The sequence below is a fragment of the Pipistrellus kuhlii genome, unplaced genomic scaffold, assembly GCF_014108245.1.
Source record: "Pipistrellus kuhlii isolate mPipKuh1 unplaced genomic scaffold, mPipKuh1.p scaffold_m20_p_8, whole genome shotgun sequence".
Classification (NCBI taxonomy): domain Eukaryota; kingdom Metazoa; phylum Chordata; class Mammalia; order Chiroptera; family Vespertilionidae; genus Pipistrellus; species Pipistrellus kuhlii.
In genome coordinates this window covers 53,744,757-53,769,365 of record NW_023425584.1, presented here as the reverse complement: position 1 = coordinate 53,769,365, position 24,609 = coordinate 53,744,757, and the positions used below count along the sequence as shown (strand labels likewise).

The 24,609-nt window shown below is 37.5% G+C and overlaps 2 protein-coding genes across 9 annotated transcripts in view; both read left to right on the top strand.

Moving 5' to 3' along the window:
• KLHL2 (kelch like family member 2) overlaps nucleotides 1-7,600 on the top strand; it is a 77,692-nt gene extending 70,092 nt beyond the window's left edge. For 6 of the 7 annotated variants that reach the window (XM_036423227.2, XM_036423226.2, XM_045576891.1 and 3 more), the window contains 3 exons: nucleotides 800-940; nucleotides 5,179-5,322; nucleotides 6,485-7,600. In XM_036423227.2, coding sequence (XP_036279120.1) covers nucleotides 800-940; nucleotides 5,179-5,322; nucleotides 6,485-6,513 — 314 coding nt within the window. In that variant the 3' untranslated portion in view covers nucleotides 6,514-7,600. The remainder of the gene's footprint in view (nucleotides 1-799; nucleotides 941-5,178; nucleotides 5,323-6,484) is intronic. The other variant, XM_045576889.1, reaches the window with a different exon arrangement.
• Nucleotides 7,601-9,576: 1,976 nt separating this feature from the next.
• Nucleotides 9,577-23,773, top strand: MSMO1 (methylsterol monooxygenase 1). 2 transcript variants are annotated; one of them, XM_036423229.2, is made up of 6 exons: nucleotides 9,577-9,726; nucleotides 15,759-16,044; nucleotides 19,218-19,366; nucleotides 20,103-20,229; nucleotides 20,719-20,873; nucleotides 22,687-23,773. In XM_036423229.2, the coding sequence occupies exons 2-6, from the start codon at nucleotides 15,790-15,792 to the stop codon at nucleotides 22,877-22,879; spliced, it is 879 nt and encodes a 292-aa protein (XP_036279122.1). In that variant the 5' UTR covers nucleotides 9,577-9,726; nucleotides 15,759-15,789; the 3' UTR covers nucleotides 22,880-23,773. The 2 variants fall into 2 exon arrangements, with proteins under 2 accessions (XP_036279122.1, XP_045432346.1); XM_045576390.1 differs by having other exon boundaries at nucleotides 9,604-9,718.
• Nucleotides 23,774-24,609: the final 836 nt, after the last annotated feature.

Genomic DNA, 24,609 nt, shown 5'->3' with positions numbered 1-24,609 from the left:
TTGAAAAATTTCCAAGTGCTACATTAAAGGCTGCTTCTCCGTTTCAGTTAATTATTTACATTGTTTGGCATTTTTTAGTGCTCATGAAGAACTTGCTTCATTATCAAGTCTCTTCATATCCATTTCTTACAAATTTTGTGCTTTAATACTTGTCTTATAAAATTTCCCAGGGTTGAGAGACCAAAGAAAGAGGTTGGTAATCCAGCATATATGTTCATTAAGGAGGGTTACATACAAGATGTGTCTTGGGCTGCATCAAGAGGACATGGATACCCTCCCTGCCACATGGCAGGCACTAAGGGGTTATATAGGACAGGGCGGGATGGATAGGGTTACTGGGCATGACCTACTCCTGATAAGGAGAAAATGCTTTACATGTTTGCCTGGGCGGGGGTACAGACATGTTCCAAGAGGCAGCACATTTGGGGTGTAGGGGAGAGAGGTTAGCAGTCCCTGAAGGAATTTATGAGAAGTAATCTTCTGACTAGAGGATCCAGCATCAGACCTCAGGGAACAGTCTCTCCTCAACAGTACTGGTTTGCTTTTATCATGAAAGTTGTTTTCAAAATGATTAATGGCCTCTCTTTTTAGAATAATAGTTCTTATTGTGATACTCATTTGTCCATTTTTATTTATTTCCCTTTTTAAAGTTGTATACTTTTAATATCCACTTTAAAAATATCTTTTACTATAAATAATAATTTCAAAAATTTTAGTTATAAGTCATTTGAATAAACCCTAATGTGCTATAAATTTATTGCTCTTTTTATTCTATAGTTTGGTTCTTTGTGTTTTATAGGTGTTGGTGTGTTAAACAATTTATTATATGCCGTAGGGGGTCATGATGGCCCTTTAGTACGAAAAAGTGTGGAAGTGTATGATCCCACCACCAATACATGGAGACAGGTTGCAGATATGAACATGTGCAGAAGAAATGCAGGTATCTGTCTAGTTCACATTTGTAAAATATATATGAATTACATTTACAGATGGATAGTATCCCTATGTGTTTCCATTGTTCTCTTATTGATCTGGGTTTTCTAATGGACTAGGTCTTTAAAGGCAGAATTTTATGTAATAATCCATACAGAATGCTTCGTTTAGGGACTGCAACCTAGCAGGTTGTTGTGACACGCCAGTTAACTTACAGTTTGTCCTAGTGGCTATTTTTGGTGATGAATGTAGAGACTAAATTAGAAGAAGAGCTCTCTTTACTTGACATTGATTCACTTATTCTCACCACAAACATTTTTGAGTGCCTACCATGTATCACGTACTACAAAACGCAGTTCTTAGGAAATTTAGCCAGTTGAGTAAATATTTATACCAGATTAAAAAGCTAGTATTTATCTGAATCTGGAGGGAAGCCAAAGAAGCTAACCCTAATCTAATACAGTGCAGGATTTCTATGAAGTGGGAAAGCTAAAATAACAAATAATTTTAAGAAAACTGAGTTCTTCCAGATTAGGAAACTAACTCCTTGTAAAGAAAATCCATGGAAGAGAAATAGAAATAGATTCAGGAAAGCCAGTCTTTTAGGAAATGCTTTTCTTCTTTAAAATGCCATTATCTTTATACCATTTCCCATAATCCAAAATATGTTCCTGATAAATCTCAAACTCACTGTATACCATTGGATGATGTTGCAAGATGCATGCTCCACACCCTCCAAAATGCTCTTAATTTCTCAATTTAAATGTGATTAGTGTGGGAAACTAATAAATATTAGTAAATGGGACTGCAAGGACTGTCTACAACAGTGAACTTGCACCTCATTCTATCATTTGTATTTGGTAATGTCCTAGAAACCTCTCAGCTACAGATAGTCCAGGATCATGGTACGACCCACGGATCTGGGCCATAGGTAGAATGAGTGCTTGATCCCAGTATATAGGTATTAAGTTAAAAAAATCAAAGTAATATGTGCACATGCCTTCCCTAGATTAGTACATATATTGCAATTTGAATTTCATTACTATTTTCCTGAAGATTGGAATAATATTATTTTCGTCTACTCATGTTGTATTTTCAAATCAAAATAAGCTCATTTCTGCTAGCCAGAAGAATAAGGTCATTTTATGTAGAGCAATCATTGCCCTGCTCTTGCTTTTCGAATATTTAAACTAGTTTAAAATGGAATGAATTTACTTCCTGTCAATAGACTAGTTTAGTAACACAATTTAATGTTAGTACAGAACATTCACTCCATTTGCACTTCTTAATGCTATAGAGTTGGCTCATCATTTTGTTAATATAAAAATCTGTAAACATCTATTAATTATACCAGTAAAACTATTTATGGAACTACAAAGACCAGTGTGTGAGCATTCTTCTGGTTTTTTGATGCCCTTTAGTACTAGTTCATAATGGCTCTGAATCTTGTTTATAATTATTAAATAAAATTCGTGCACAGGGGGTGAGGGGGTGTGTCCCTCAGCCCAGCTTGTACCCTCTCCAATCTGGGACCCCTCGAGGGATATCTGACCGCCCGTTTAGGCCTGATCAATGGGATCGCTGGGGAAACCAAAGCCTTCTGCTCAATCAGTAGGATTGCTGGGGAAACCCAAGCCTCATGCTTGATCAATAATGTCTGGCCTAAACGGGCAATCAGACATCCCTCTCACTATCCAGGACTGCTGGCTCCCAACTGCTCGCCTGCCTGCCTTCCTGATTGCCTCTAACCGCTTCTGCCTGCCAGGCTGGTCACCCCTTAACCACTCCCCTGTCAGCCTGATCGATGCCTAACTGCTCACCTGCCAGCCCGATAGCCCCTAACTTTCCTCCCCTGCTGGCCTGGTCACTGCCCTCTGCTGCAGGCTTGATCACCCCCAACTGCCCTTCCTTGGTCCCTCCCATACTGTCCATCTTGTGTTGGCTATCTTGTGTCCACATGGGTGTAACCATCTTATGTGTTGGAGTAATAGTTAGTTTGCAAATTACTCTTATATTAAATAGGATAGGAGCCTGGTGCACGGGCGGGGGCTGACTGGTTTGTCCTGAAGAGTGTCCTGTATCAGGGTGGGAGTTCCCTTGGGGCATGGGGTGGCCTGGGCTAGGGACCTGTGGTGGTTTGCAGGCCAGCTACCTAGCAACCCAAGAAGAGGCACTGGTATCTGGGATTTATTTATCTTCTATAATTGAAACTTTGTAACCTTGAACAGAGGCTAGGGCGATGTTCTCCATCGCCGGGGAAACCCAAGCTTCCTGTTCGCTCCAATCCTCAGCCATCTTGGTTAGGTTAATTTGTATAGTAGATCCTGATTGGCTGATGGGTGTGGCTTGTGGGTACAGCAGAGGTATGGTCAATTTGCATATTACTTTTTTATTAAATAGGATGGAAATAAATGTCTTTATCCTTTAACTTAGCAGTTGTTTTGTAAAAATTTATATTAATAAAATAGTTGCACAAGGATGAAAAAAAGTATGCAAGAGAGAATCTTTGTTCATTGCAGCAACATTGATAAGAGCAAAAAAGAAAACTAGGAATAACTTAATATCCATTTGATGTCTATCAAAGACAATAAGATTATGGTATTATCATACATGGAGTACTAAGCAATCACTTAAAATTATGGAGATCTATATTAACTTGGGCAGATGTCTAAGGTATATTATTTGGAGGAAATAGGTAAATAATAAAGTAGCATGTGTATTATCAACTACTTTGAGATTTAACACAAGTGTTTAACACAAGTGTTTAACACAAGTGAGTATTTATGCATAGAAAACAGGTGGTAAGAGTAGAGATCACAATTTCACGGTCATTATTCTAAGCAGTATAGGATTAGAGGTGATCTTTTTTTTTCTTTATACTTTTTTTAATGTTTTGAATTCTTGCAAAAAAAATAACCTATGAGTTATCTAATAATAATGAAGTAAATAATATTGTTCTCCCTTTTTGAAGGAGATAAAATAGTTAACCAGTGAGTATAATAATTAAAATTTAGAATCATTTTTATCTTCTACTAAAACATAGGATAGCAAAAAAAAATGTATGAACACTTTGAATGGTTATAAAGTCAGTATTTATTAACATACAGTTCATTTTCAAAATTTGAAAGAATCCACAGATATGAATAATATTTTTGTCAATTCCTATTTTCAAACTGATGACCATTCTGGTCCAGGCACTGCTGATAATACGAAGCAATGGAGTAGCAAACATCAAAGATTGTTTTGTTGGGTATTTGTATGCTCTCAAATTAATCAACTGTTGCTGGTTTTGTACCATAAACTTTATCTTCTATATATCCCCATAAAAAAGTCTAGTGGATAAATTTTATTTGTTCAAAGCTTAGTCTGGCTTCTCCCATTATTTCAAATCAGTTAAACATGAAAAGGAGTGAAAATTGAGTTATCAGATATTAAAGTGTGTATACACCCTTTGTCCCCCAAAAATGTCTACACACTTTGAATAATTATAAAGGCAGTGTTAGTACTTCAACTGCATTTTCAAACTTCCTGTAGCATTTTAGGATGAGCTTAGTCTAGATGAAAAGAAAAAAATATCAATTGAGCCATCAGCTATTAAAGTGTGTATACATCTTTTTTGAGATACCCTTTATAGTTTTTCCTTAGGTTTCCCTAACAAGTTGACTTTGAGTTACTAAACTTATTTGACCTTATTTTTTTTCCTTTTTAATCATAAAATGTGGGTTAACATTGTTTCTAACCTATAAGTAAGATTATTGTGAAGATAAATAAAGTAATGTAAAAATAAAGCAGCTAGCCCTAGCCAGTTTGGCACAGTAGATAGATCATTGGCCTACGGACCAAAGGGTCCCAGGTTTGACCTGGTCAAGGGCACGTGCCTGGGTTGTGGCTTAATCCCCAGTAGGAGGCGTGCAGGAGGCAGCCAACCAATGATTCTCATCACTGATGTTTCTCTCTCTCTCTCTTTCCCTTCCTATCTGAAATCAATAAAAATTAAAAAACAAACAAACACAAAAACATAAAAAAGAGATAAAAGACACATCAAATCTGAATTTAAAAAAATTAAAAATAAAGTAGTTATTGCATTAGATTCTCCCATATAAAAACAGTTCCTTCCCTCTTCGCCATCTTCTTTTCTTGCCTCCTTTAAGAAAGTATCTCTGAATCACCTCACCAAATGTACAGGGATATTCATATTCATCTAAGTTTTTAAATAATTGCTTTTTTTCTCTAATTTTTTTAAAGGCGTTTGTGCTGTTAATGGTCTGTTATATGTAGTTGGAGGGGATGATGGCTCCTGTAACTTGGCATCCGTAGAATATTATAACCCAACAACTGATAAATGGACAGTTGTGTCATCTTGTATGAGCACAGGGAGAAGTTATGCAGGTAATAATTGTCTGCTTTTCTTATTGTCTTCTACTACAGCATAGAAAATTATACCATTATGAGTTTAATATGAAAAATTTTTAATGTTATAAGAAGAAGTCTTTTCTCAAAGTATATTTTATTTCTTGTTCTTAAAACAATATTGGGTGTGTATTTTCTAAAATAAAGCAGTGGTATATATTTTTTTTAATCATTTTACAATCCTTTGCATTTGAAATTATAAATCTTTCCATTGCAGGATCATATACCAAAACTTAGCATGGCTAATATCTGTATGCAGTGGAGTGGAATTCACTGTGTAGCGAGGCTTTCATTACTCGGATACACAAGAAATTTGCCCCCTACCACATCCCCCTGGCAGGGCTTGTGTGATAGTATTATAGTGAGGCTATAATAATTTTTTTTATTTTAGAATAGCACTGGTTGAATTATAAAATATAATTTTCGTCCATGCTCTTAGTAAGAGAAATGGTAATTCTCTTTATTAAATATAATGATGAGCCTTCAAAACTGTATGTTACATATCAATTACTCTGATGATAGGAATTTATATCACTTTAAATATTAGCATGTTTTAATAACATGCTAATATTGAACCAGTTGTGGAGAAAAAAGAAGTTTATACTAATTAACCATCATTATTGTTTATGTATCATCCAAAACAACATCTAAAAGACCTATATACAATAGGATTCCAGAATAACATGGCTGAAAATTAGGGAAACAACTTTTAAGTTTCATTGATATATAATTGACACAGGAAAAATAGCATATATTTAAGCATACAGTTTTATTAGTTTTGACATATGTATATACCCATGAAAACAATACCATAGTCAAAATAATGAAAATAAGTATTAATCACCCCTGAAAATTTCTTTGTGCCCTTTGGGTGTTAGGTAAATTTTAGTATTTCCTGAGTAAAATTATATTTTTCCTTCTTTGTAACTGCAAAGAGCAAAAGAATAATCTGGATTAAATAGTCTGACGTTTTGGTCTATAAACAGATTTCACTGCAATTTAAATTAAAATGATAGTACTTTTGAAACAGCATGATTTGTTCAGACCCTGTTGCTTGAGTAATAAAGAATTCATTGTTTTCTCAGATATACAGAATGATGCTGCCTGTAACTTCTGTTATATTTCTTCACTCTTTGCTTAGGAGTCACAGTTATTGATAAACCGTTATGAGCCCAAAGGACATTTTTGGCATATTTATACATGAGAAACAGACTTGAACAAGTATTTCTGAAGTGACTTGAGAATCCAGCACTTCTCCACTTGTAGCTGCACTTTAAGTCTCCGCAGAAAATAAGATCAGCTGCCTTTAGAGGCCTCAGATTCCGAAGATTATTTTTGGTAGAAGCACCGTGTAGGCTTTATCTGCAATGAGCAGCAGCTGACTGAATTTTAATAAAAAACCTGGACTACAGTACTTACTCTTCAGTCTTTAGACAACAGTTGCTTTCATAAAGACTAATTATCAACCTTGAACGACTATGGATAATTTTGTGAAGGAGGACAAAAGAATATGTGTTGTAAAATTTTTTCTTTATTCTTTCTCCTGAAAATGTGTATACACAGGAACTGAAAATCTTTGGACTGGTATTAAATTCTATGTAAGTATACAAACTAGTTGAGGGATAAAACTGTTTGCTTTTATAAAATTCTTTGATTACATGAGTATAATAAATGGTGTGCATATAACTGTGTGTGTATATGCTTTCCTTTAAATATGTTTGAAAAGATGTTTGAAACTTGATTATACTATTTATAATTGGCACAGTACTTTGAATTATGCCAGTACTACATTGTAAAACAGAGTTGTATTTTTTGATATTTAACAATGCTTAACACTTTAAAATGCCACTTCTGAGGAATGAACATGGTGTAACACACTTGAATATGTGTGATGCCAAACTTTTAAAAAATAAATGTAAATTATGCTTATTTATTATTTCCTTCCTTTAGTTTAATCTTGGTCATGTTTTCAGTGTGTATTTTTAATTTTTTTCTTAAAGTAACACTTTGGCATGATCATTACTGCAGGTTTTTGATGAATATAATGAATGTATGGAATTCAATTGAATTTGCATGGTCTTAAGAATTTTTCCCGTGTGTATAAATTTAGCTGCTATTAACAGAAGAGAGAACTTTCTGTGAGTAGCTATGTGTGCTGATCAGATGAAATTTTTCTGAGGTCTTCAATTAATCTCACTTTAAAAATGACCAAAACATGTCTTTCTGGAATTACCTTTGAATAAAAGTTTGTATATTATTTGTTTTACATTGTCCTTTTTTTAAAAAAAAATCTATTTAGTTAGATTTTAAGAAAGTTGCCTGCTCAGTTCCTCTGTTCTTTTGTAAAATTTGCATTTTCTAACTTCACAAAGCAATACTTTTTATTTGCTGCCAAAGTAACCTCTTAGGCAAGTCTGTTAAATCAATAACTAAAGTCACTGAAAATTGTTCTCCAAGAAAAAAGTTTCTTCAACTATCAAGAAGTCTTCCAAGGACTGGAGATATTTTAAGTTTTTATATTCCTCTGTCCCTCAAGTGGGTAAAGATATCTTTACAAGGTAAAGATAACACAAATAGTGTTGCACCAAAAAAATCAAAGAAAAAATATATACTCTAAAGAAACTAATTTGGATATAAAATAAAAGGAATTAAGGAAACGAAAGTTGTGGAGCGGGGTGGACAGGTGAGGTGCTGGACACAAGAGGGGCAGAGAAGAAAGGGAGGACAAGAGGTGAGGGGATATGGTGGCTGTTCCTCAGGAGAGGAATTTAAAAGGTTAGCATGAGCTTGTTGCCAGAACAGTTGGGAGGAAAGATTTATAACTGATATAATGTTTTTTTTTATAATGTCTGTTTAATATAGAGTATTCACATTTAAGCAAAGAACCATATTTATTTTTTTATTCATTTTATATAACAACAAAAATTGCATATCTCACAATTCTGGAAGCGGGAGATTTCAAGATCAAGGCACCAGCAGATTCAGTGTCTAGTGAGAACCCACTTTCTGGTTCATAGACCGTCTTTTTGCTGTGTCTTCCCCTACTAAGGGTTCTCTCTGTGGTCAGTTTCATAAGAGCCCTAATCCCATCATAAGGACTCTTAGTCCCTCCCAACCTAATCACCTCCAAAAGGCCCCAGTGCCTCATACCATTACTTTGGGGATTATGTCTCCCTCAAATTCCTATGTTGAATTTGGGGTCAACATAAGCATACTGTCTGGCCATTGTAGAGATGTTTGGAGGAGGAAAGGATGAGCATTTCACAGAACATATTCTAACCCCTAAAAGGATTTAATACAACTGTTTCCAAAGCTCCCCTCATCTTGAACCACACCTAAACAGTCTGATCTAGATCCTGGTACAAAAGATGAGAATGCAAAAACCCTCCCCTCTGCTAATGACCTGAGACCACAAGAAGTAACCTGTTGATCAATTGCTTCAGAAATTAGCACTCTAATATCAAGTATGCCAAGATTCAAATCTTCATTTTTCACATACAAATTTCAGCAGCACTTGGCCTGGTCAGCTTGCCCAGTGGTTAAGAGTGTTGGCCTGCGGACCAAAGGGTTGTGATTGGATTCAGGGGCGCATACCTTGGTTGTGAGTTTGATCCCCAGCCCTGGTTGGGGTGCTTCGGCAGGCAACCAATCCATGGGTGTATGTTTCCCTCCTCCCCCTCCACTGTATTTGAAAATCAATGGGAAAAAAATGCTCTGTGGTGAGGATTAAAAAACAAAACACAAATTCAGTAGGTCATTTAATGTAATTGAGGATACACACACACCACACACAGCTTTTAAAACAGGTTTATTTTCTCCTTATAAAACTAATAGCATGAGCACCCAAGTATTTATCATCTAAATTGAGGATGAGTTATGAGGCTTATTTTACTAGGTAAAAGGATAGCATAATCCTACAGAGTGATAATGCTAATAATCCTGCCTCCCTGAGGACCGTGCCCGCAAGAGCTGGAGCCATCCCAAGTTGCTATGGTGACGCCTCCTCCCGGCTCGCACGAAGCCGTATCAGCACTCCCTACTCCCTTCCACCCCACCTCCAGGCGGGCTGCGGCGCCAATCACTGGCTGGGCGTGTGAGTCTCACTATGCTCACTCCATCCGCGGAGCCAATGGCTGGGGCCGCCAGTGATTCGCTAGCTCGAATCGCACGATGCCGGCAGCCCTACAGGCCAATCACAGCACCGAGGAGGCGGGACGGGAGCCCTCGCCAGCCAATCACAACGGAAACAGCCGCTTCCCACTCCCTCACCCGGGGAGGCGGGTTCCGGCCTGGGCCCCCAGCACCTGCTTGAAGACGGCGGCGAGCGGCCGTCTCCGTTGCGAGCGAGCATCCCGGTGAGGGGGCCGGAAGAGAGGTGAGGAGGTGAGGAAGGGGGACTGTCTGGGGTCCGGCGCCCTGAACGCTGCGGGGTTGAGGGGAGCGAGGTCGGGCATGTGGATGCGCGCTCAGGGCCGGGTGGGGGCCACCCTTCCCCAAGGGGAGGGCGGCGAGGGGCCGGAGGAAACGCGGGGATGGATCTGGGCTGAGGCTTAAGAGTTTACGGTGGCCCGGAGCCTGGATGCGTTAGGCTGTGGATACAGCACAGGATGGGGCTTTTACGGAACTGGAAGCGATGCCGGGGAGGTTAGACCCGCTGTGTGTGTGCGGGCGCAGGGGGCGCCGGGCCGGGAAGGCGTCCCGGAGGAGGTGCTGATGGAGCGGCGGGGGTGGGCGAGGAGGCCATGGCGGGTGAGGGGCTGCTGGGCCCGTGGGCAGAGAGGAAGGTTAAGCAGCAGGAGCCAGGAGAAGGCAGATGTCCTGGAATTTTTAGGTGCAGGCAGGAGAGAAGGAGACCTGAAGAGCGGGCAGCCCCGGCGGGGCCGTGTTTGGTTTGTGTTCACAGCTGAAGGCCTTGGTCTCTGACTCTTAGGGGAGGCACTTTTTTGGAACTTTTAAGTGTTGTGAGAGGGTTGACTGTCCTGTTTCGATAGATGCTGGCAGGTGCCCTAGAAGTCGGGTTTAAAAGGGCAAACCGAAGGCATGGCAAGGCCCAGGGAGGAACCAGGTGCAGTCTGGGTTAAGAAGCTTAGGAACTTCGAGGTTTCTCAAAGAATCCACAAGGAACTACTGAAAATAACTATTATTTTTTTTTCTGAGGACCTAGTTAGTCTGCACAGAGGAGGTTTCCAGTCCATCCGGTTGTCCAAGGAGGAGAAAAAGCAAAAGGAAGTTAACGATTTCCCTTCCTCTTTGTCTCCTTTCTGCATTTTGCTTTTGTTCCGTTGACAGCAGTTGGCCCGTTTTCCGCTCTTGTGTATGGAGGAGAGTCACTCCGGAATGGGAGTTAAACCAGGCGTCCCTGTGTTGAGTGAGAGAGTTTGCAGACTTTTACCTGGTTCGCAGGGATAGGAAAGACTCACAGCACTCTGTCAGAGATGACAGAATTAACACTCCTAGGTGTTAAAGGAAGTAGGGAGTATCTGCTGAACTTCAGGCTATGCTGAGTTTTATGTGCCTCTGAACCGCCTCCTTGGCGCTGGCCTGGATGAATAGAACCTGGAGTTTAGGGGAGATGGCTGGAAATAGAGAGTTTTGGATATTAGGAGATTTTAAAAACAGGAAATAGTTAAGAATACTAGATAAAGGAGTAAGGAAAGCATCATTGGAAGCTTTCCAGCCTCGATGCTCGAGTCTTCCTTTCTTAAAAGCTAAACCACAAACATACTAAGTCAGAAAGTGCTGTATTCTTTCTCAGTCCTGGTTTAGTCTTTGGGAGTTCCCTCTAATCTGAACATCCTCTTATTCCTTCTACTCTTTCTCCCCCCTTCCCTTTCTTTCTCCCCCTCTTATTCCTTCTACTCTTTCTCCCCCCTTCCCTTTCTTCCCCCACCCCCCCCACCCCCTACACACACACATACACACTCTTCACCCAACTTTACTTGCTTTTAATCTGGTTTCCTCCCTTCATGCTCCAGGTCCAGTTTAGATAGTATCGTTTTTCTCTGGAAATTCTTTCTGGTCCACCATGTTCTCATAGCACTCTGTGTTTCTAACTCTTTATTGTTCTTATCACATACTTTTATGATAGTCTGGTGAATTCCTTGCTAGGTTTTCTGTTTGTGAAGTCAGGTGAGAGCACAGTGGCTGCAGCTGGTAGCACAAATTCAGCCGGAGTGAATGAATACATGGGAATCCAAGAACCAAGGAAGGAGAGAAGTACCAAATCTTCAGGTGGTTAAATAAGATTAACTCGAAGAAATGTATGCTGGATGTGGTGGCTAGAAGGTCCTTAAGAGTGAGTTCAGTGTGGTGATGAGACTAGAAAGCTGACTGTAGTTGCTGGGTAAATGGGAAGTGGGATAGGAAGACAGCCTGTATAGAATCCTCTCCCAGGAGACTTGGGTAAACTGTAGGAATTATTCTCCTCTTACTATAATATTTATTGTGTGCATTATTATGTATGATTAAAGTATAGCTTAATGGCTGAGAGCATAAGCTTCTCTCCACTTGGCATTTTTGTAACTTGGGAAAGTTGCATGACATTTCTGAACCTGAGTTTTTCATTTAGAAAATGGGAATAATAAAAGTACCTAGTTTATGAACGTGTGGTAAGGATTAAAGTCTTTAATATGTAGAGGACATGTAGCACACTTAGAATACGGTTCCTGGCACATAGAACATGCTCAATAACTGGTAGCTTCTTAGCATTGCTGTGTGTCAGGTCCTGTGCTAAGTGCTTCGCATGCATTCTTTCTTGAACTCATTGGAAGAAATGTTGTTATTCTTTCCCCCTTTTCAGCTTTCTTGAGGTGTAATTGACAGATAAAATTATATTTTAAGTGTACATTGTGGTGATTTGACAAAAGATCCCCTCTATCTAGTTACTATTGTTATATTTTGCATATGATAAAACAGGCTCAGAGAAATTACATAACTTGCTCAAAGTCACACAGCTAGAGACCGTATGAAAACAGGATTGAAATTACTTTTATTTTGCAATATAGAATATCTTTGAAGAGATCTTGACATGATTTAGGAGCTAGATTGCAAGTAGTTGAGCAAGTTGTGTGGGTGAGAGTTATGCAGTCAGAGGCTAATTGAATTCTTTAAGGAAGAAGTTGATAGGTTAGTTCATAGGAAGAGAAATGGGACATTGGCTTGGGGGGAAGGTAATAGAGGTTAGAAAAGCTTTCCTCAAGAAGACTTGAATATGTTTTTAAACTTGAAGGGGGATAGACTCCATGAAGAGGGAAAGACAAAAGATGAGAAAGGTAGATGAGCGATGGGTGAGTCCTTGATGAGGTCACCTAACACAAGCCTAGTCAGTAGGAGAAGGGTGAGTAACCTAAGAGAAATTTTGAGCTTGGCATGCACAGGGTGTAACACAATAGTCTCCACTGTATAAGTCATTTGAGAATTAGTCAGAAAAAAGAATAAGGATGCAAAGTGAAGTCAGACCTGAAGAAGTGGGCTAAGCTTCCTGTATCAAGAGTAGGATAAGAGGTACGTTGGGGTGAGGGAGCATTTTAAACACTAATAAGAGTGCTTCTGAGGTTTCAAATATTTATTGCTCTGTCCATTACTCATAAATCAGGAATAGCATTGAGCATTTTTAAAAGAGTGATATTCTTCATAAGTTTACCTATTTTTTAATTTAGTAACTTATTAAGCTTATTTATTTTATAAGTAAACATGCTCCTGAAAAAAAAAATTGTAAGAAGGTATAAAATAAATAAGATTTCCTTCCTCTCCTTCATAGCAACCCCTCATTGTGTGTGCATAATAGGGCTTGCACATACACACCTAATACCTATTAATCCCTTTTCCTAAAGATCACTTCTCTAAATTGTTCCCTGGCATCCTTCCATTCATTTTCTATATTTGTGCGTGTATGTCTCTGTGTATGTGTGTGTGTGTGTGTATATATATATATATATATATATACACACACACATACATACACATACATATATACACACACACACACACACACACATGAAAGTACATAGATAAAATACATATATTTTTTTTACAAAAACATAAGTGGGGCTCTTGCTATACATATTGTGCAACTTGCTATTTCACATTCTTTTTTAAAAAAAATAGTTTTTATTGATTTTAGGGAGAGAGAAACATCGATTGGCTGCCTCCCATATACACACCCATACCAGAGATGGAGCCTGCAACTTGGCATCTGCCCTGACTGGGAATCAAACCAGTGGCCTTTTTTTTTTTTTTTTTTTTTTTTTAATTAAATTATCACCTGTGTACATATCTTACCATTCCCCCCCCCCCATACATACCATCCCTCCCCAGAGTTTTGTGTCCATTGGTTGTACTTAAATGCATGTATACAAGTCCTTCAGTTGATCTCTTATCTCCCCCAGATCTCCCTACCCTCCCTGCTGTAATTTGACAGTCTGCTTGTTGCTTTACTTTCTCTATATCTATCTTTTGGTTCATTAGTTTATAATGTTCTTTATTATCCATAAATGAGTGAGGTCATGTGGTGTTTCTCTTTCATTGACTGGCTTATTTCATTCAGCATGATGTTCTCCAATTCCATCCAGGTTGCTGCAAACAATGAGAATTCCTTCTTTTTTATGGCAGCATAGTATCCCATTGTGTAGATGTACCATAGTTTTTTTATCCAATCATCTGCTGACGGGCACCTAGGCTGTTTCCAAATTCTGGCTATTGTAGATTGTGCTGTTATAAACATAGGGGTGCATATATCCTTTCTGATTGGTGTTTCTAGTTTCTTGGGAGATAATCCTAAGAGTGGGATTACTGGGTCAAATGGAAGTTTCATTTTCAGTTTTTTTTTGTGTGTTTTTTTTTAAATATATTTTATTGATTTTGTACAGAGAGGAAGGGAGAGAGATAGAGAGCTAGAAACATCGATGAGAGAGAGTCATCGATCAGCTGCCTCTTGCACACCCCCTACTGGGGATACACCCGCAGCCAAGGTACATGCCCTTGACCGGAATCGAACCCGGGTCCCTCAGTCCCCAAGCCGACGCTCTATCCATTGAGCCAAACCGGTCTCGGCCATTTTCAGTTTTTTGAGGAAACTCCATACTGTTCTCCACAGTGGTTGCACCAGTCTGCATTCCCACCAGCAGTGCACGAGGGTTCCTTTTTCTCCGCAACCTTGCCAACACTTGTCATTTGTTGATTTGTTGATGTTCGCCATTCTGACAGGTATGAGATGGTACCGCACTGTACCAGTGGCCTTTTGCTGTATGGTATAATGCTTAACCAACTGAGCCACTTTGGCCAAGGCTTAACACTGAATCTTAGATATCTTTCTATGTAAAACAAACATAAAGTTCTTTCTTTTAAGTGGCTTTATAATGCTCTATGGAAGGACTTAGAATTTATTAACTTATTTCTTATTGGTGGACTTGTTTTTATTTTGTTACTTTTCTCTTTGTTTTTGCTATTACAGTCAGCACTTCCTTCAGCCTTAGTGTACCAGTCTTTGTACATTTGAGTGAGAAGCTTGCTGGGTCAAAGGGTATTTTCATTTTGAATTGATTTTTTTTTTTTCCTCCCACTCTATCACCAATGTGTAATGATGCCTGTTTCTTCGAATTATTATCCTCACCAGTACTGGGTACTGAGCCCTATTTAACGTAAAGATTTTTGTTTTAGGGTACATTTCCTTATTTGAGTCCAGTTGAACTGCTTGTTTGTTTACTAAGCATTTGCATTTGCTCTTCTCTGAACCAGTGTCAATGGCCTTTGACTTCTTTATAGCCCTTTGTCATAGGTGGTAGAGACATTTTTCGAATATGTCATTGGATCTTTGACTTTATTTATAATTAGAGGCCCGATGCATGAAATTGTGCAAGAGTAGTCCTTCCCTGGGCCACCAGCACCGGCACCGGCTTCCCTCCAGCTCCAGCAGGTGCCTGGGACCCAGGCTTCCCTCCCAGCCCTGGCTTCATCCAGAAGGTCCTCTGGTCTAAGTAGCATATTACACTTTTATTATTATAGGTTATCTTTTTCTTCCTCAATCAAAAATAATTTTTGGGTAGTCATATTTGGCATGCTTTTTCTTTATAGGTTCTTTTGGTGTTAAGTGACACTTTTAAACTCCCCACTGAAATGACAAGTTTTTCCATGGGGACCATACTGACAAGCCTCTTTAAGGGTAACTTGAAATTTGTTATCTACTGTTGTTCTCTTTGATCCTACTCTGGAAAGTTAACATGTGACTTTTAAAGCAGTATCTACAAATGGAGGTGGTGATGACATCCAGTAAACTTTTTTTAACTACATGTTTAGGACCTGAGAAATTAGTGCTAGTGATTGTTATTTTTAAAATTATTTGAAGATGTATTTTGAAAACGACTTTCTTAGAATTGTTTAATTTGCTTATTTACTTATGTACTTATTTATATTTACAGAATTAAAAGGCCGTGTGCAGAGATTTGAAAAATGGCAACAAATGAAAGTGTCAGCATCTTTAGTTCAGCATCGTTGGCTGTGGAGTATGTAGATTCACTTTTACCCGAGAATCCTCTACAAGAACCATTTAAGAATGCTTGGAACTATATGTTGGACAATTACACAAAGTTCCAGATCGCAACATGGGGATCCCTGATAGTTCACGAGGCCCTCTATTTCTTGTTCTGTTTACCTGCTTTTTTGTTTCAATTTATACCTTACATGAAGAAGTACAAAATTCAAAAGGTGAGTGTGATGGACTTGCCATGGAATATTATCATTAGTGTTGAATATTTTTAAAGTAATTGTAACTTTATTTTGAAGTTAATAGAAATATAAGTAAGCCACATATGAAATTTAAAATTTTCTATTGTACTACATGGAAAGGTAAAAAGAAATAGGAAAGTTAATTTTAAAATAATACTTAACACAGTAAATCTAAACTATTATTATTTCAACAAATAATCAGCATTAAAAAGTACTTCATGAGTTGATAGCTTCCAGGAAATAATCTGGACCAGTTTATTAGAGAAAGGATTTATCAGTACTGGGTGAACCCATGATAGTTTCTAATGCTTACTGTTTACTTTTCTAAAAAGTCATGCCAGGCCCTGGCCAGGTAGTTCATTTGGGTTAGAGCATCGTCCCGATATGCCAAGAGGGTTTGATCTCAGGTGAGAGCACCTACAGGAAGCAACATGGCAACATGTATGCCTAAATAAGTGTGAGGAAAATTACTGTTTTTCAAAAGAAAAAAAAAGCATGCCAAGTTATTTTTAAGGGCACACATAGCCTTGATGAAGAATAGATACCGGTATGCTGAGAGTGTTTGTTTATCTATAGAGACAAATTTGCATTCACTGAGTCCGTGTGGGTTGGCGGTCAGTGTGCCCATTGTCTCTCATGGTCTCAGTTTCATTGCCTCTCCCAGTGAGTCTCACTTTAAGCCAACACTGGTATTGATCTTCTCTGGGGATAAGTACACGGGGTCAGGTGCCTGTGGACTCCAAGCCGAAGGACAGAACAACAAAAGTAAAAGAGGGAGGGACTAAAAAGGAATGTGGCCCAAGAGAGAGTATCCTGTTACCCTAAATTGAGGACACAGAAGTTCCAAAATGCTTTTTATAAAATGTCCTGCCTTGAAAGGGAGGATTCAGTTTGGATGTTTTAAGTTTGTTCTTATGGGTGTTGACTCAGGCTGCCCTGTATCACCCATTGCTGTGTTCATATAGCTGATTCATTATATCCTGGTATAGTTGAATCTTTGGTCAGAGTTGTTAACCTTTTCAAAGAGAGGAAAACCTTTTCCGGTCATTGTTTTATGATTGGTTTGAAAGTAAAATATGGCCAAAGAAAGGATAAGCAATCATCAGTAGTTGGTTACTGGTAGTTATTTATAAACAGATTAACAGATTAAAAGGCTGGGTAGTGTGGCCTCAAGTCTGTCCTCAATATTTCTTCCGTTAAGTTTTACAACCAAAAAGCTTTGAGCTTTTGTGATATAAAACGAATTGAAATGGTAAATCAGTACAAGTTCTCACAATATGCCAGGATTTTAAAACAAGTTAAAAAAATCACTGCAAGTTACTTACAGGTTTATGAATTTTGAAGACAGATACCCTAAAGTTACAGGAAGAAGTTGCTATTGGTGATGAGACTTTCTGCTTTCAAAGAGAATAGTGTGACAGTTAATGCACATGTGTGCTAGTGATGGGGGAATTTTATAAACAGGTAATAAAGTTTACCTTGTAGGATCTATTTCTTTTTACGAAGTCACACATTTTAATAATTCTCTAGGAATTTTCCTCACAGATACACACACACACACACACACACACACACACACTAGTGGCCCAATGCACGAAATTCATGCACGGGGGGGGGGGGTGTGTGTGTGTGTGTGTGTGTGTGTGTGTGCAGGGGAGAGGTGTCTCTCAGGCCAGCCTGCACTCTCTCCAATCTGGAACCCCCCCAGGGCATGTACAGCCCTAAACCAACAGTTGGACATCCCTCTCACAATCCAGGACTACTGACTTCTAACCACTCACCTGCCTGATTGCCCCAACTGCCCCACCCTGCCAGTCAGCTCATCCCCCCTTCCCCCCTCCACTGCCATGCCTGCTGGCCTGCTCACCCCCAACTGTCCCACCCTGCTGGCCAGTTTGCCCCCAGCTGCCCCCCTGTTAAACGTGGTTTCTAAGGGAAACAGTGCCATTGTAGGCCCAATCTGGAATCTCCCATTTATTTTGTCCCCAATCACAGACTGAAAGTTTGGAGGAGTAGAGTGATAATGTTCAGAATAGAAATAGGTAATTATAGATGATCTTATCTAATTTCCTCATTTTATTGTTAATAAAACTGGCTTATGGCTGGTTAGTGATGGCTCTGAGATTAGAGATCACCCAGCTCTCTGGATTTCTAGATTGCTTCTCAATTTAATGCTTTTCCTTTTCTTTTTTTTTTTTTTTTTTTTGGTCAAGAAAGATAACTTAAAGAATTTCAAGAACAGAACTGGAGACCTAAATTTTATTTAGTCTCAGTTCCTATATTATTCTGGGCAAGGCAGTGAACCTCTTTTGGCTTTTCCTTAACAATATTTCCCACACTTGAGATATTGTGGTTCAATTGAAAAAAATTCCATCCGCAGCTTTCTGAATTTTTAAGTAAGGACATTTAAAACAAAGTAGTAACTATTAGCATCGCCTTTTTATAAAATCTAAAACAATTTTCCTTTGTAAGTGTAGCCCGTTAAATTGAATAAATTTAGTTTTCTAAAATATGAGTTGCTAGATAAGTAAGTATTCTGATGAGATTTAAATGAACATTTTACTACATTGATCTCACTCATTTTGACTTTAATGTTGGAACTTCTGTGGGAAGTTACTCTCCATTGGAAACCACTGGACACAGCTCAGAGTTTATAATGCTGTTATTGTATACAAACAAAAATGCACTAATTTCTGGGAATGAATACTGCCAAATGTCTGGAAGCATCAGTTTGCCTTTGTAACAATGGCTTTCAATGTTGCTGATACAATTGCTTCAATAGTTGGAAGACCCAACCGTAATCTTTGCATAACACATTTCTGATATGAGAAGTGAATGATCTTTGGGCAGGGAAGAGTTATTCATCCTTTGATGCTTCTTAGGTTTGAGATCTTATATTCATTATTCATGGGTTTGTTTATTAACAACTTTTTCACCTAAATTGGTGATGGTAGTTGTCAAGAATTTAGAGGGGAGGATGTTGTGATTCCTGGGCTTTGGTTACTGTAACATAATAACTCTAATATAGAATTCACAAAACAGAATTAAGGTCTCATTAACCATTAGAGAGAAAATTAGGAATTTACTTCTAGATACCAGGCTAACCTACTGATAACAGACTAACACTAAATATTTGTGCTTTTTCTCCATAGGATAAACCAGAAACATGGGAAAACCAATGGAAATGCTTTAAAGTACTTCTCTTTAATCACTTTTGTATCCAGCTTCCTTTGATTTGTGGAACTTATTATTTTACAGAGTATTTCAACATTCCTTATGGGTGGGAAAGAATGCCAAGATGGTAAGATATAAACAATACTTTAATATGTAAAGGTTTGATTTGTTTGCTCAATCACAGTTTGCTGTCCAATTAAAATATCCTTAATGTTTATCTTTTTTTCTTTATTTGTTTAATGTTTGTTTGTTCTAAACTTTGGAAGTAAATACAATGGAGAAAAGTAAATCATCGTAGAAACTTAGCATATTACAATTTTTAGGTCTTTCTCTACTAATATTTTAGTGCAATACTTTATTTGAAGGTGCTTATACTAAGAAAAAAAAATTACATTTTAAATCTGAAGTGAATGAAAACATTGAGAATAGTTTGAGAGGTTTATAAAAAAATATGTTGCCCGGCCGGTGTGGTTTAGTGGTTGAGTGTCAAACATGAACCAGGATGTCACGGTTCAATTCCCGGTTAGGTTGTGGGCTTGATCCCCAGTGGGGGCATGCAGGAGGCAGCCTATCGTTGATTCTCTGGGTATGAATTTTGTTTCTTAATTAATTTTATACCTGTGGTTTATTTTTATTTTTTTGAATGAGTTAGAATTGATATAGTGACCAGTCTGTTCTGTTCAACTCTTCTTCTGGGTGGTATAATATAGCTTCCTTGTTTCTAAACACTTGAGAATTTATTTACCAATATATCCAGTTAGGTCAAACTGTAAAGTAGGTATTTGGTTTTATGTATATCTCAAGCAGTAATCCCAAGTAAAAGTCTTCATACTCATACTCATGATAGTGTTTTCATCTTATAGGTATATGCTTTTGGCAAGATGCTTTGGTTGTGCGGTGATTGAGGATACCTGGCACTATTTCCTACACAGGCTCTTACACCACAAAAAAATATATAAATATATTCATAAAGTTCATCATGAGTTTCAGGTATGTTAAGATTATATTTAATGCTTTTTTTCTCTTAGAGGCTAAAGGTCGTGGTGTGTGCATGGGGTTAGAAAATCATATTTGACAAAGTGTTCCCCTTGATATTTCTAGTACCTACCTGGCACCATACATAAAACCGCTGCTGTAGAGCCTAAGACCATGGGAAAACACAGATATTTACATTACAATTCAGTAACAGTAGCAAAATTACAGTTATGAGGTAGCAACGAAAATAATCTTATGGTTGGGGGGTCACCACAACATGAGGAATTGTATTAAAGGGTCGCGGCATTAGAAAGGTTGAGAACCACTGTAATCTAAGGCCTTCAATGGTTAGATGAAGGGTAACCTGATTTAAATGTTAGCCACATCTAAAAAATACCTTCACAGCAACATCCAGATTGATTGTCCAAGCAACTGGGCACTATAGCCAAGCTGATGTATAACATTAACCATCACAATATATTAAGGAATTGTTCTTTATTTTAGGCTCCATTTGGAATGGAAGCTGAATATGCACATCCCCTGGAAACCCTAATTCTTGGAACTGGGTTTTTCATTGGAATTGTGCTTTTATGTGATCATGTAATTCTTCTGTGGGCATGGGTGACTGTTCGTTTGATGGAAACTATTGATGTCCACAGGTGAGCTCTAGTTTCTGTTCTGGCATGAGGTATCATAAAATGTCTTTATTTTTATGGTCATAAGATTATATTTAAGCAGGCTAATAGACGTTAATCTTGTTAATATTGCTATTTTTTAAGAAATAAAGAAACATAATCATTGGTTAGATTTTTTTTATATTCCTGTTGTGGTCATTTTTATAGGGAGAATAAGTTCTTTTGGTTAAATGAAATGAAATTTTGGTGGATATTTCAAAGCTGCCCTTTAAAAGGGTCCCTGTTTATATTCCCAGCATAAATATGTTAGAATTCTTTTCCTCTTTCAACACCCTTCCAAGCCTGGGCAGTGCAGTCTTTTTCATGCTTGTCAATAAGAGAGCAAAGAGCTTTGAGTGCTGTGTCTGTGTGTATTTCTCCAGGGACCCATGAGGCTGTGCATCAGTTTGTGTGCTTATCGACCAATAGTATTTTTTCTTCTTTGAGGTACATTTTATGTTCTCTTCCTATTTTTTGTTATATGTCTTAAAACTTACTGGTTTGTGTAAGCTCTATTGGCTATATATGTTCTAAATATTTCTCTGCGTCTGTCATTTGAATTTTAACTTCTGATGATTCTTTTCTAGTTTTTAATTTTCCTGTAGTAAAATGAGTCATTTTTATGACTCTTGAGTTTCACACCTTCCTGAAACACTGTTTAACTGAAACTACTTGTGTGTTGTTGTTGTTTTTTAAAGATTTGATTAAATACCATAATTCAGAATTAGCAATTCCTTTATCCTTCTGCAATGAATCTAAGCTTCTTATTTGAAGAAAAAAAAAACCCACATTGAATCATTTAGCCTTCACTGAATAAGAATATTTCTAGTCTCACTGCCTACCACTGATGAAATCACTACTTTTAATATTATTTCACCTTTTTTCTATCGATTGGAAGATATTTTGTGGTACGTTATTTATACTTAATGCCTTTTAATATGCCTAATATTCTAATTTTTTATTATTTTAAAATTATACATTCATTGCATTTTGACCTGGGACTTATTACTATACCGATGAAAGCAGAATATTAAATTCTAAGAATTATTTTTAAACCACTAAAATTAGCAAAGCAATGCTTCTAATTCTAGGCAGAGAATATTCTTCTGTAGATAAATTATAAGTGGTGTCTCTTACATTCTTTCTTTCCTTTCATTGTTCTTTTCTCTCTTTCTCCCTCTCAACCTTCCAAAGAGAGAGAAAGAGATTGGGGTGATTTGGACTTCATAGTCATAAGATTATATTTAAGTAGGCTAATATGTCAGATTTCAGATATATATTAGGAAAAAGGAGGATACTGTAAATGATATTCTTTTGAAATCACATGTGTCCCTCCAACTACAGAAAGCACACTCGTATTTTCATTAATTCTGGTACATTTAATTCCAACTTGTCATTGACTAAAGTAAAAGTGTTGTAATAGTGATTCCCAGGTCCATCAAGCATAGATTTGATACTGATTTCATATAGTTTTTCCTGAAGGCTATGGTAAGAGAGCTCCTCCTCTAAAACAAAGAGAAAAAGAATTTATGAAAAATCTATTCATTACTAGTATAATGTTTCTCTTTCATCTCCTGATAACATAAAATTTCCATAGATTTTTTTTTTTTTTTATTTAAAAAAATTCCTTAGTGTGTTCTAGAATTTGCACTATTTTCTGTTGTTTGTGTCTTTTGTAAACATGTCAGAAATAAAGTGACCTAGGTAAGTGGAATGTTGTGTGACTTAACTAACAAACACGTGACTATCAATGGAAGTGCCAATTATTGCTTCATAATCTTTATTATTCCCATTGCAGTGGTTATGATATTCCTCTCAACCCTTTAAACCTCATCCCTTTCTATGCTGGCTCTCGGCATCATGACTTTCACCACATGAACTTCATTGGAAACTATGCTTCAACATTCACATGGTGGGACAGAATTTTTGGAACAGACTCTCAATTTGTTGCCTACACTGAAAAGATGAAGATTGGGAAAAAGACTGAATAAATATTTATGTGAATCTTCCTGAAGATATAGATCTTCCTGAATTAAAACTAGTAGCTAACATTGCTTCCGGGGAGCAGAAATAAACATGTGTCTTGGCTGCCGAGTGATTTTAAAAAGTAACAACCTTTATCTTCCTACTGGGAACTTTTTCTACTTTCCATTCCGGTTCTGTATGTGTAGGAATAAGTAAGGAAGTTATGAAGGCCATGTTGTTAACCTTACAACAAGGTTTTAAGTAATAGAAGTATTCATCTATGTCTTTTCCCCAGTAACACCATCGGCCTGAAGTGAAAATAGCTCTTTAAATCTTTTAAATATATAGAGACCACTTCAAAAACTATTAATAGTGGATGTTGGCCTTAAATTGAACTTGTGACATTTTCTAGAGTTTTCCTGAAGATCAAAATATCATAGGTTGGATGACATCAATTGATACATTTTGAATGAGGCTGCAAAATTAGGACTAGATAGCACCAAGAATTTCCAATCTCTCTGGAGCTGACCAGTTTGAGGTGATTTTCTTTCTTTTAGAAGTCCTTTTGGATTCCAATGTACTACTGGCCTCTGTAAATTAGGGTATTTCTGAATTGATATATGGAATATTTTCGTCTAAAAGTTTTCATGCTTCTTGGATATTTTTTCAAAAATGAAGCTTTATTTCTGCTCTTTACCCTTTAATTTTTGTAAATCAGGTTTTTATTACACTTAAAGCTGTATCTTGAAACTTTGTGAACTGACTTGTATTTGCACTTTGAGCTATTGAAATAAATGTCTGTTTTTTTGTCTGATTACCTGGTTTCCAGTTTTGAACATCAGCTGTGACTTCTTATTTTATTATAAGGAAAAGCACAGAGATCGTTAAATTATTGTTTTTGCAATAAAAGGAATGATTTTCTTTTTTGTAAGTGTTTTATTTGCTAAACTTTTCTTTACAGTTTCAATATGTATTTATGAGACAGTGTGTTGTGGGAAATTCCATTTACCTGTTTCAGTAGAGGGTATTAAAGCAGTTTTTTTCTGTACTTAGAAAATGTATGGAAGAATAGAGCTAAACTTTTTAGGGCTGACTTAATCTCACTTATGTAAATTCTAACTCAAATCGAAAGTTGATAATTCTAACTTACTGAATTGTTATTTTGAAATTTAGAGTTATTTTCCCGGTAAGTTCCTTATTTATTTATTTATTATTTATTTATTTATTTATTTATTTATTAAATCTTCACCTGAGGATATTGATTTTAGGGAGAGTAGAAGAGAGAAGGGAAAACAGAAAGACATCCAGGTGATAGAAACACATCTATTGGTTGTCTTCTGCATGAGCCCGGACCAGAAGGTACGTGCCCTTGACTGGAATTGAACCCCGGACCTTTTGGACTGCAGGCTGATGCTCTACCCACTGAGCCAAACCGGCTAGGGCTCCCTTCTTTTTGAAAAGAAGCAAAATACCGTGTTTCCCCAAAAATAAGACATAGCGCACGGAAAAATAAGACATCCCCTGAAAATAAGATCTAGTACATTTTTGGGAGCAAAAATTAATATAAGACACCGTCTTATTTTCGGGGAAACAGGGTAATTGTTAGGAAACCAGCTTTAGGCTGTTTGGCTCAGTAGATAAGAGTGTCAGGCTGTGGACTGAGGGATCTTGAGTTCAATTTTCTGTCAAGGGCACATGCCCAGGATGTGGGCTTGATCCCCGGTAGGGGGTGTGCAGAAGATATCCGGTCCATGAT

Excerpts from the sequence above, each read along its gene's own strand:
- MSMO1 (XM_036423229.2), top strand. The coding sequence starts at position 15,790 with ATGGCAACAAATGAAAGTGTCAGCATCTTTAGTTCAGCATCGTTGGCT. Across the intron at positions 16,045-19,217 it reads AGAAGTACAAAATTCAAAAG|GATAAACCAGAAACATGGGA; the intron begins GTGAGTGTGATG and ends TTTTCTCCATAG. Across the intron at positions 19,367-20,102 it reads TGGGAAAGAATGCCAAGATG|GTATATGCTTTTGGCAAGAT; the intron begins GTAAGATATAAA and ends TTCATCTTATAG.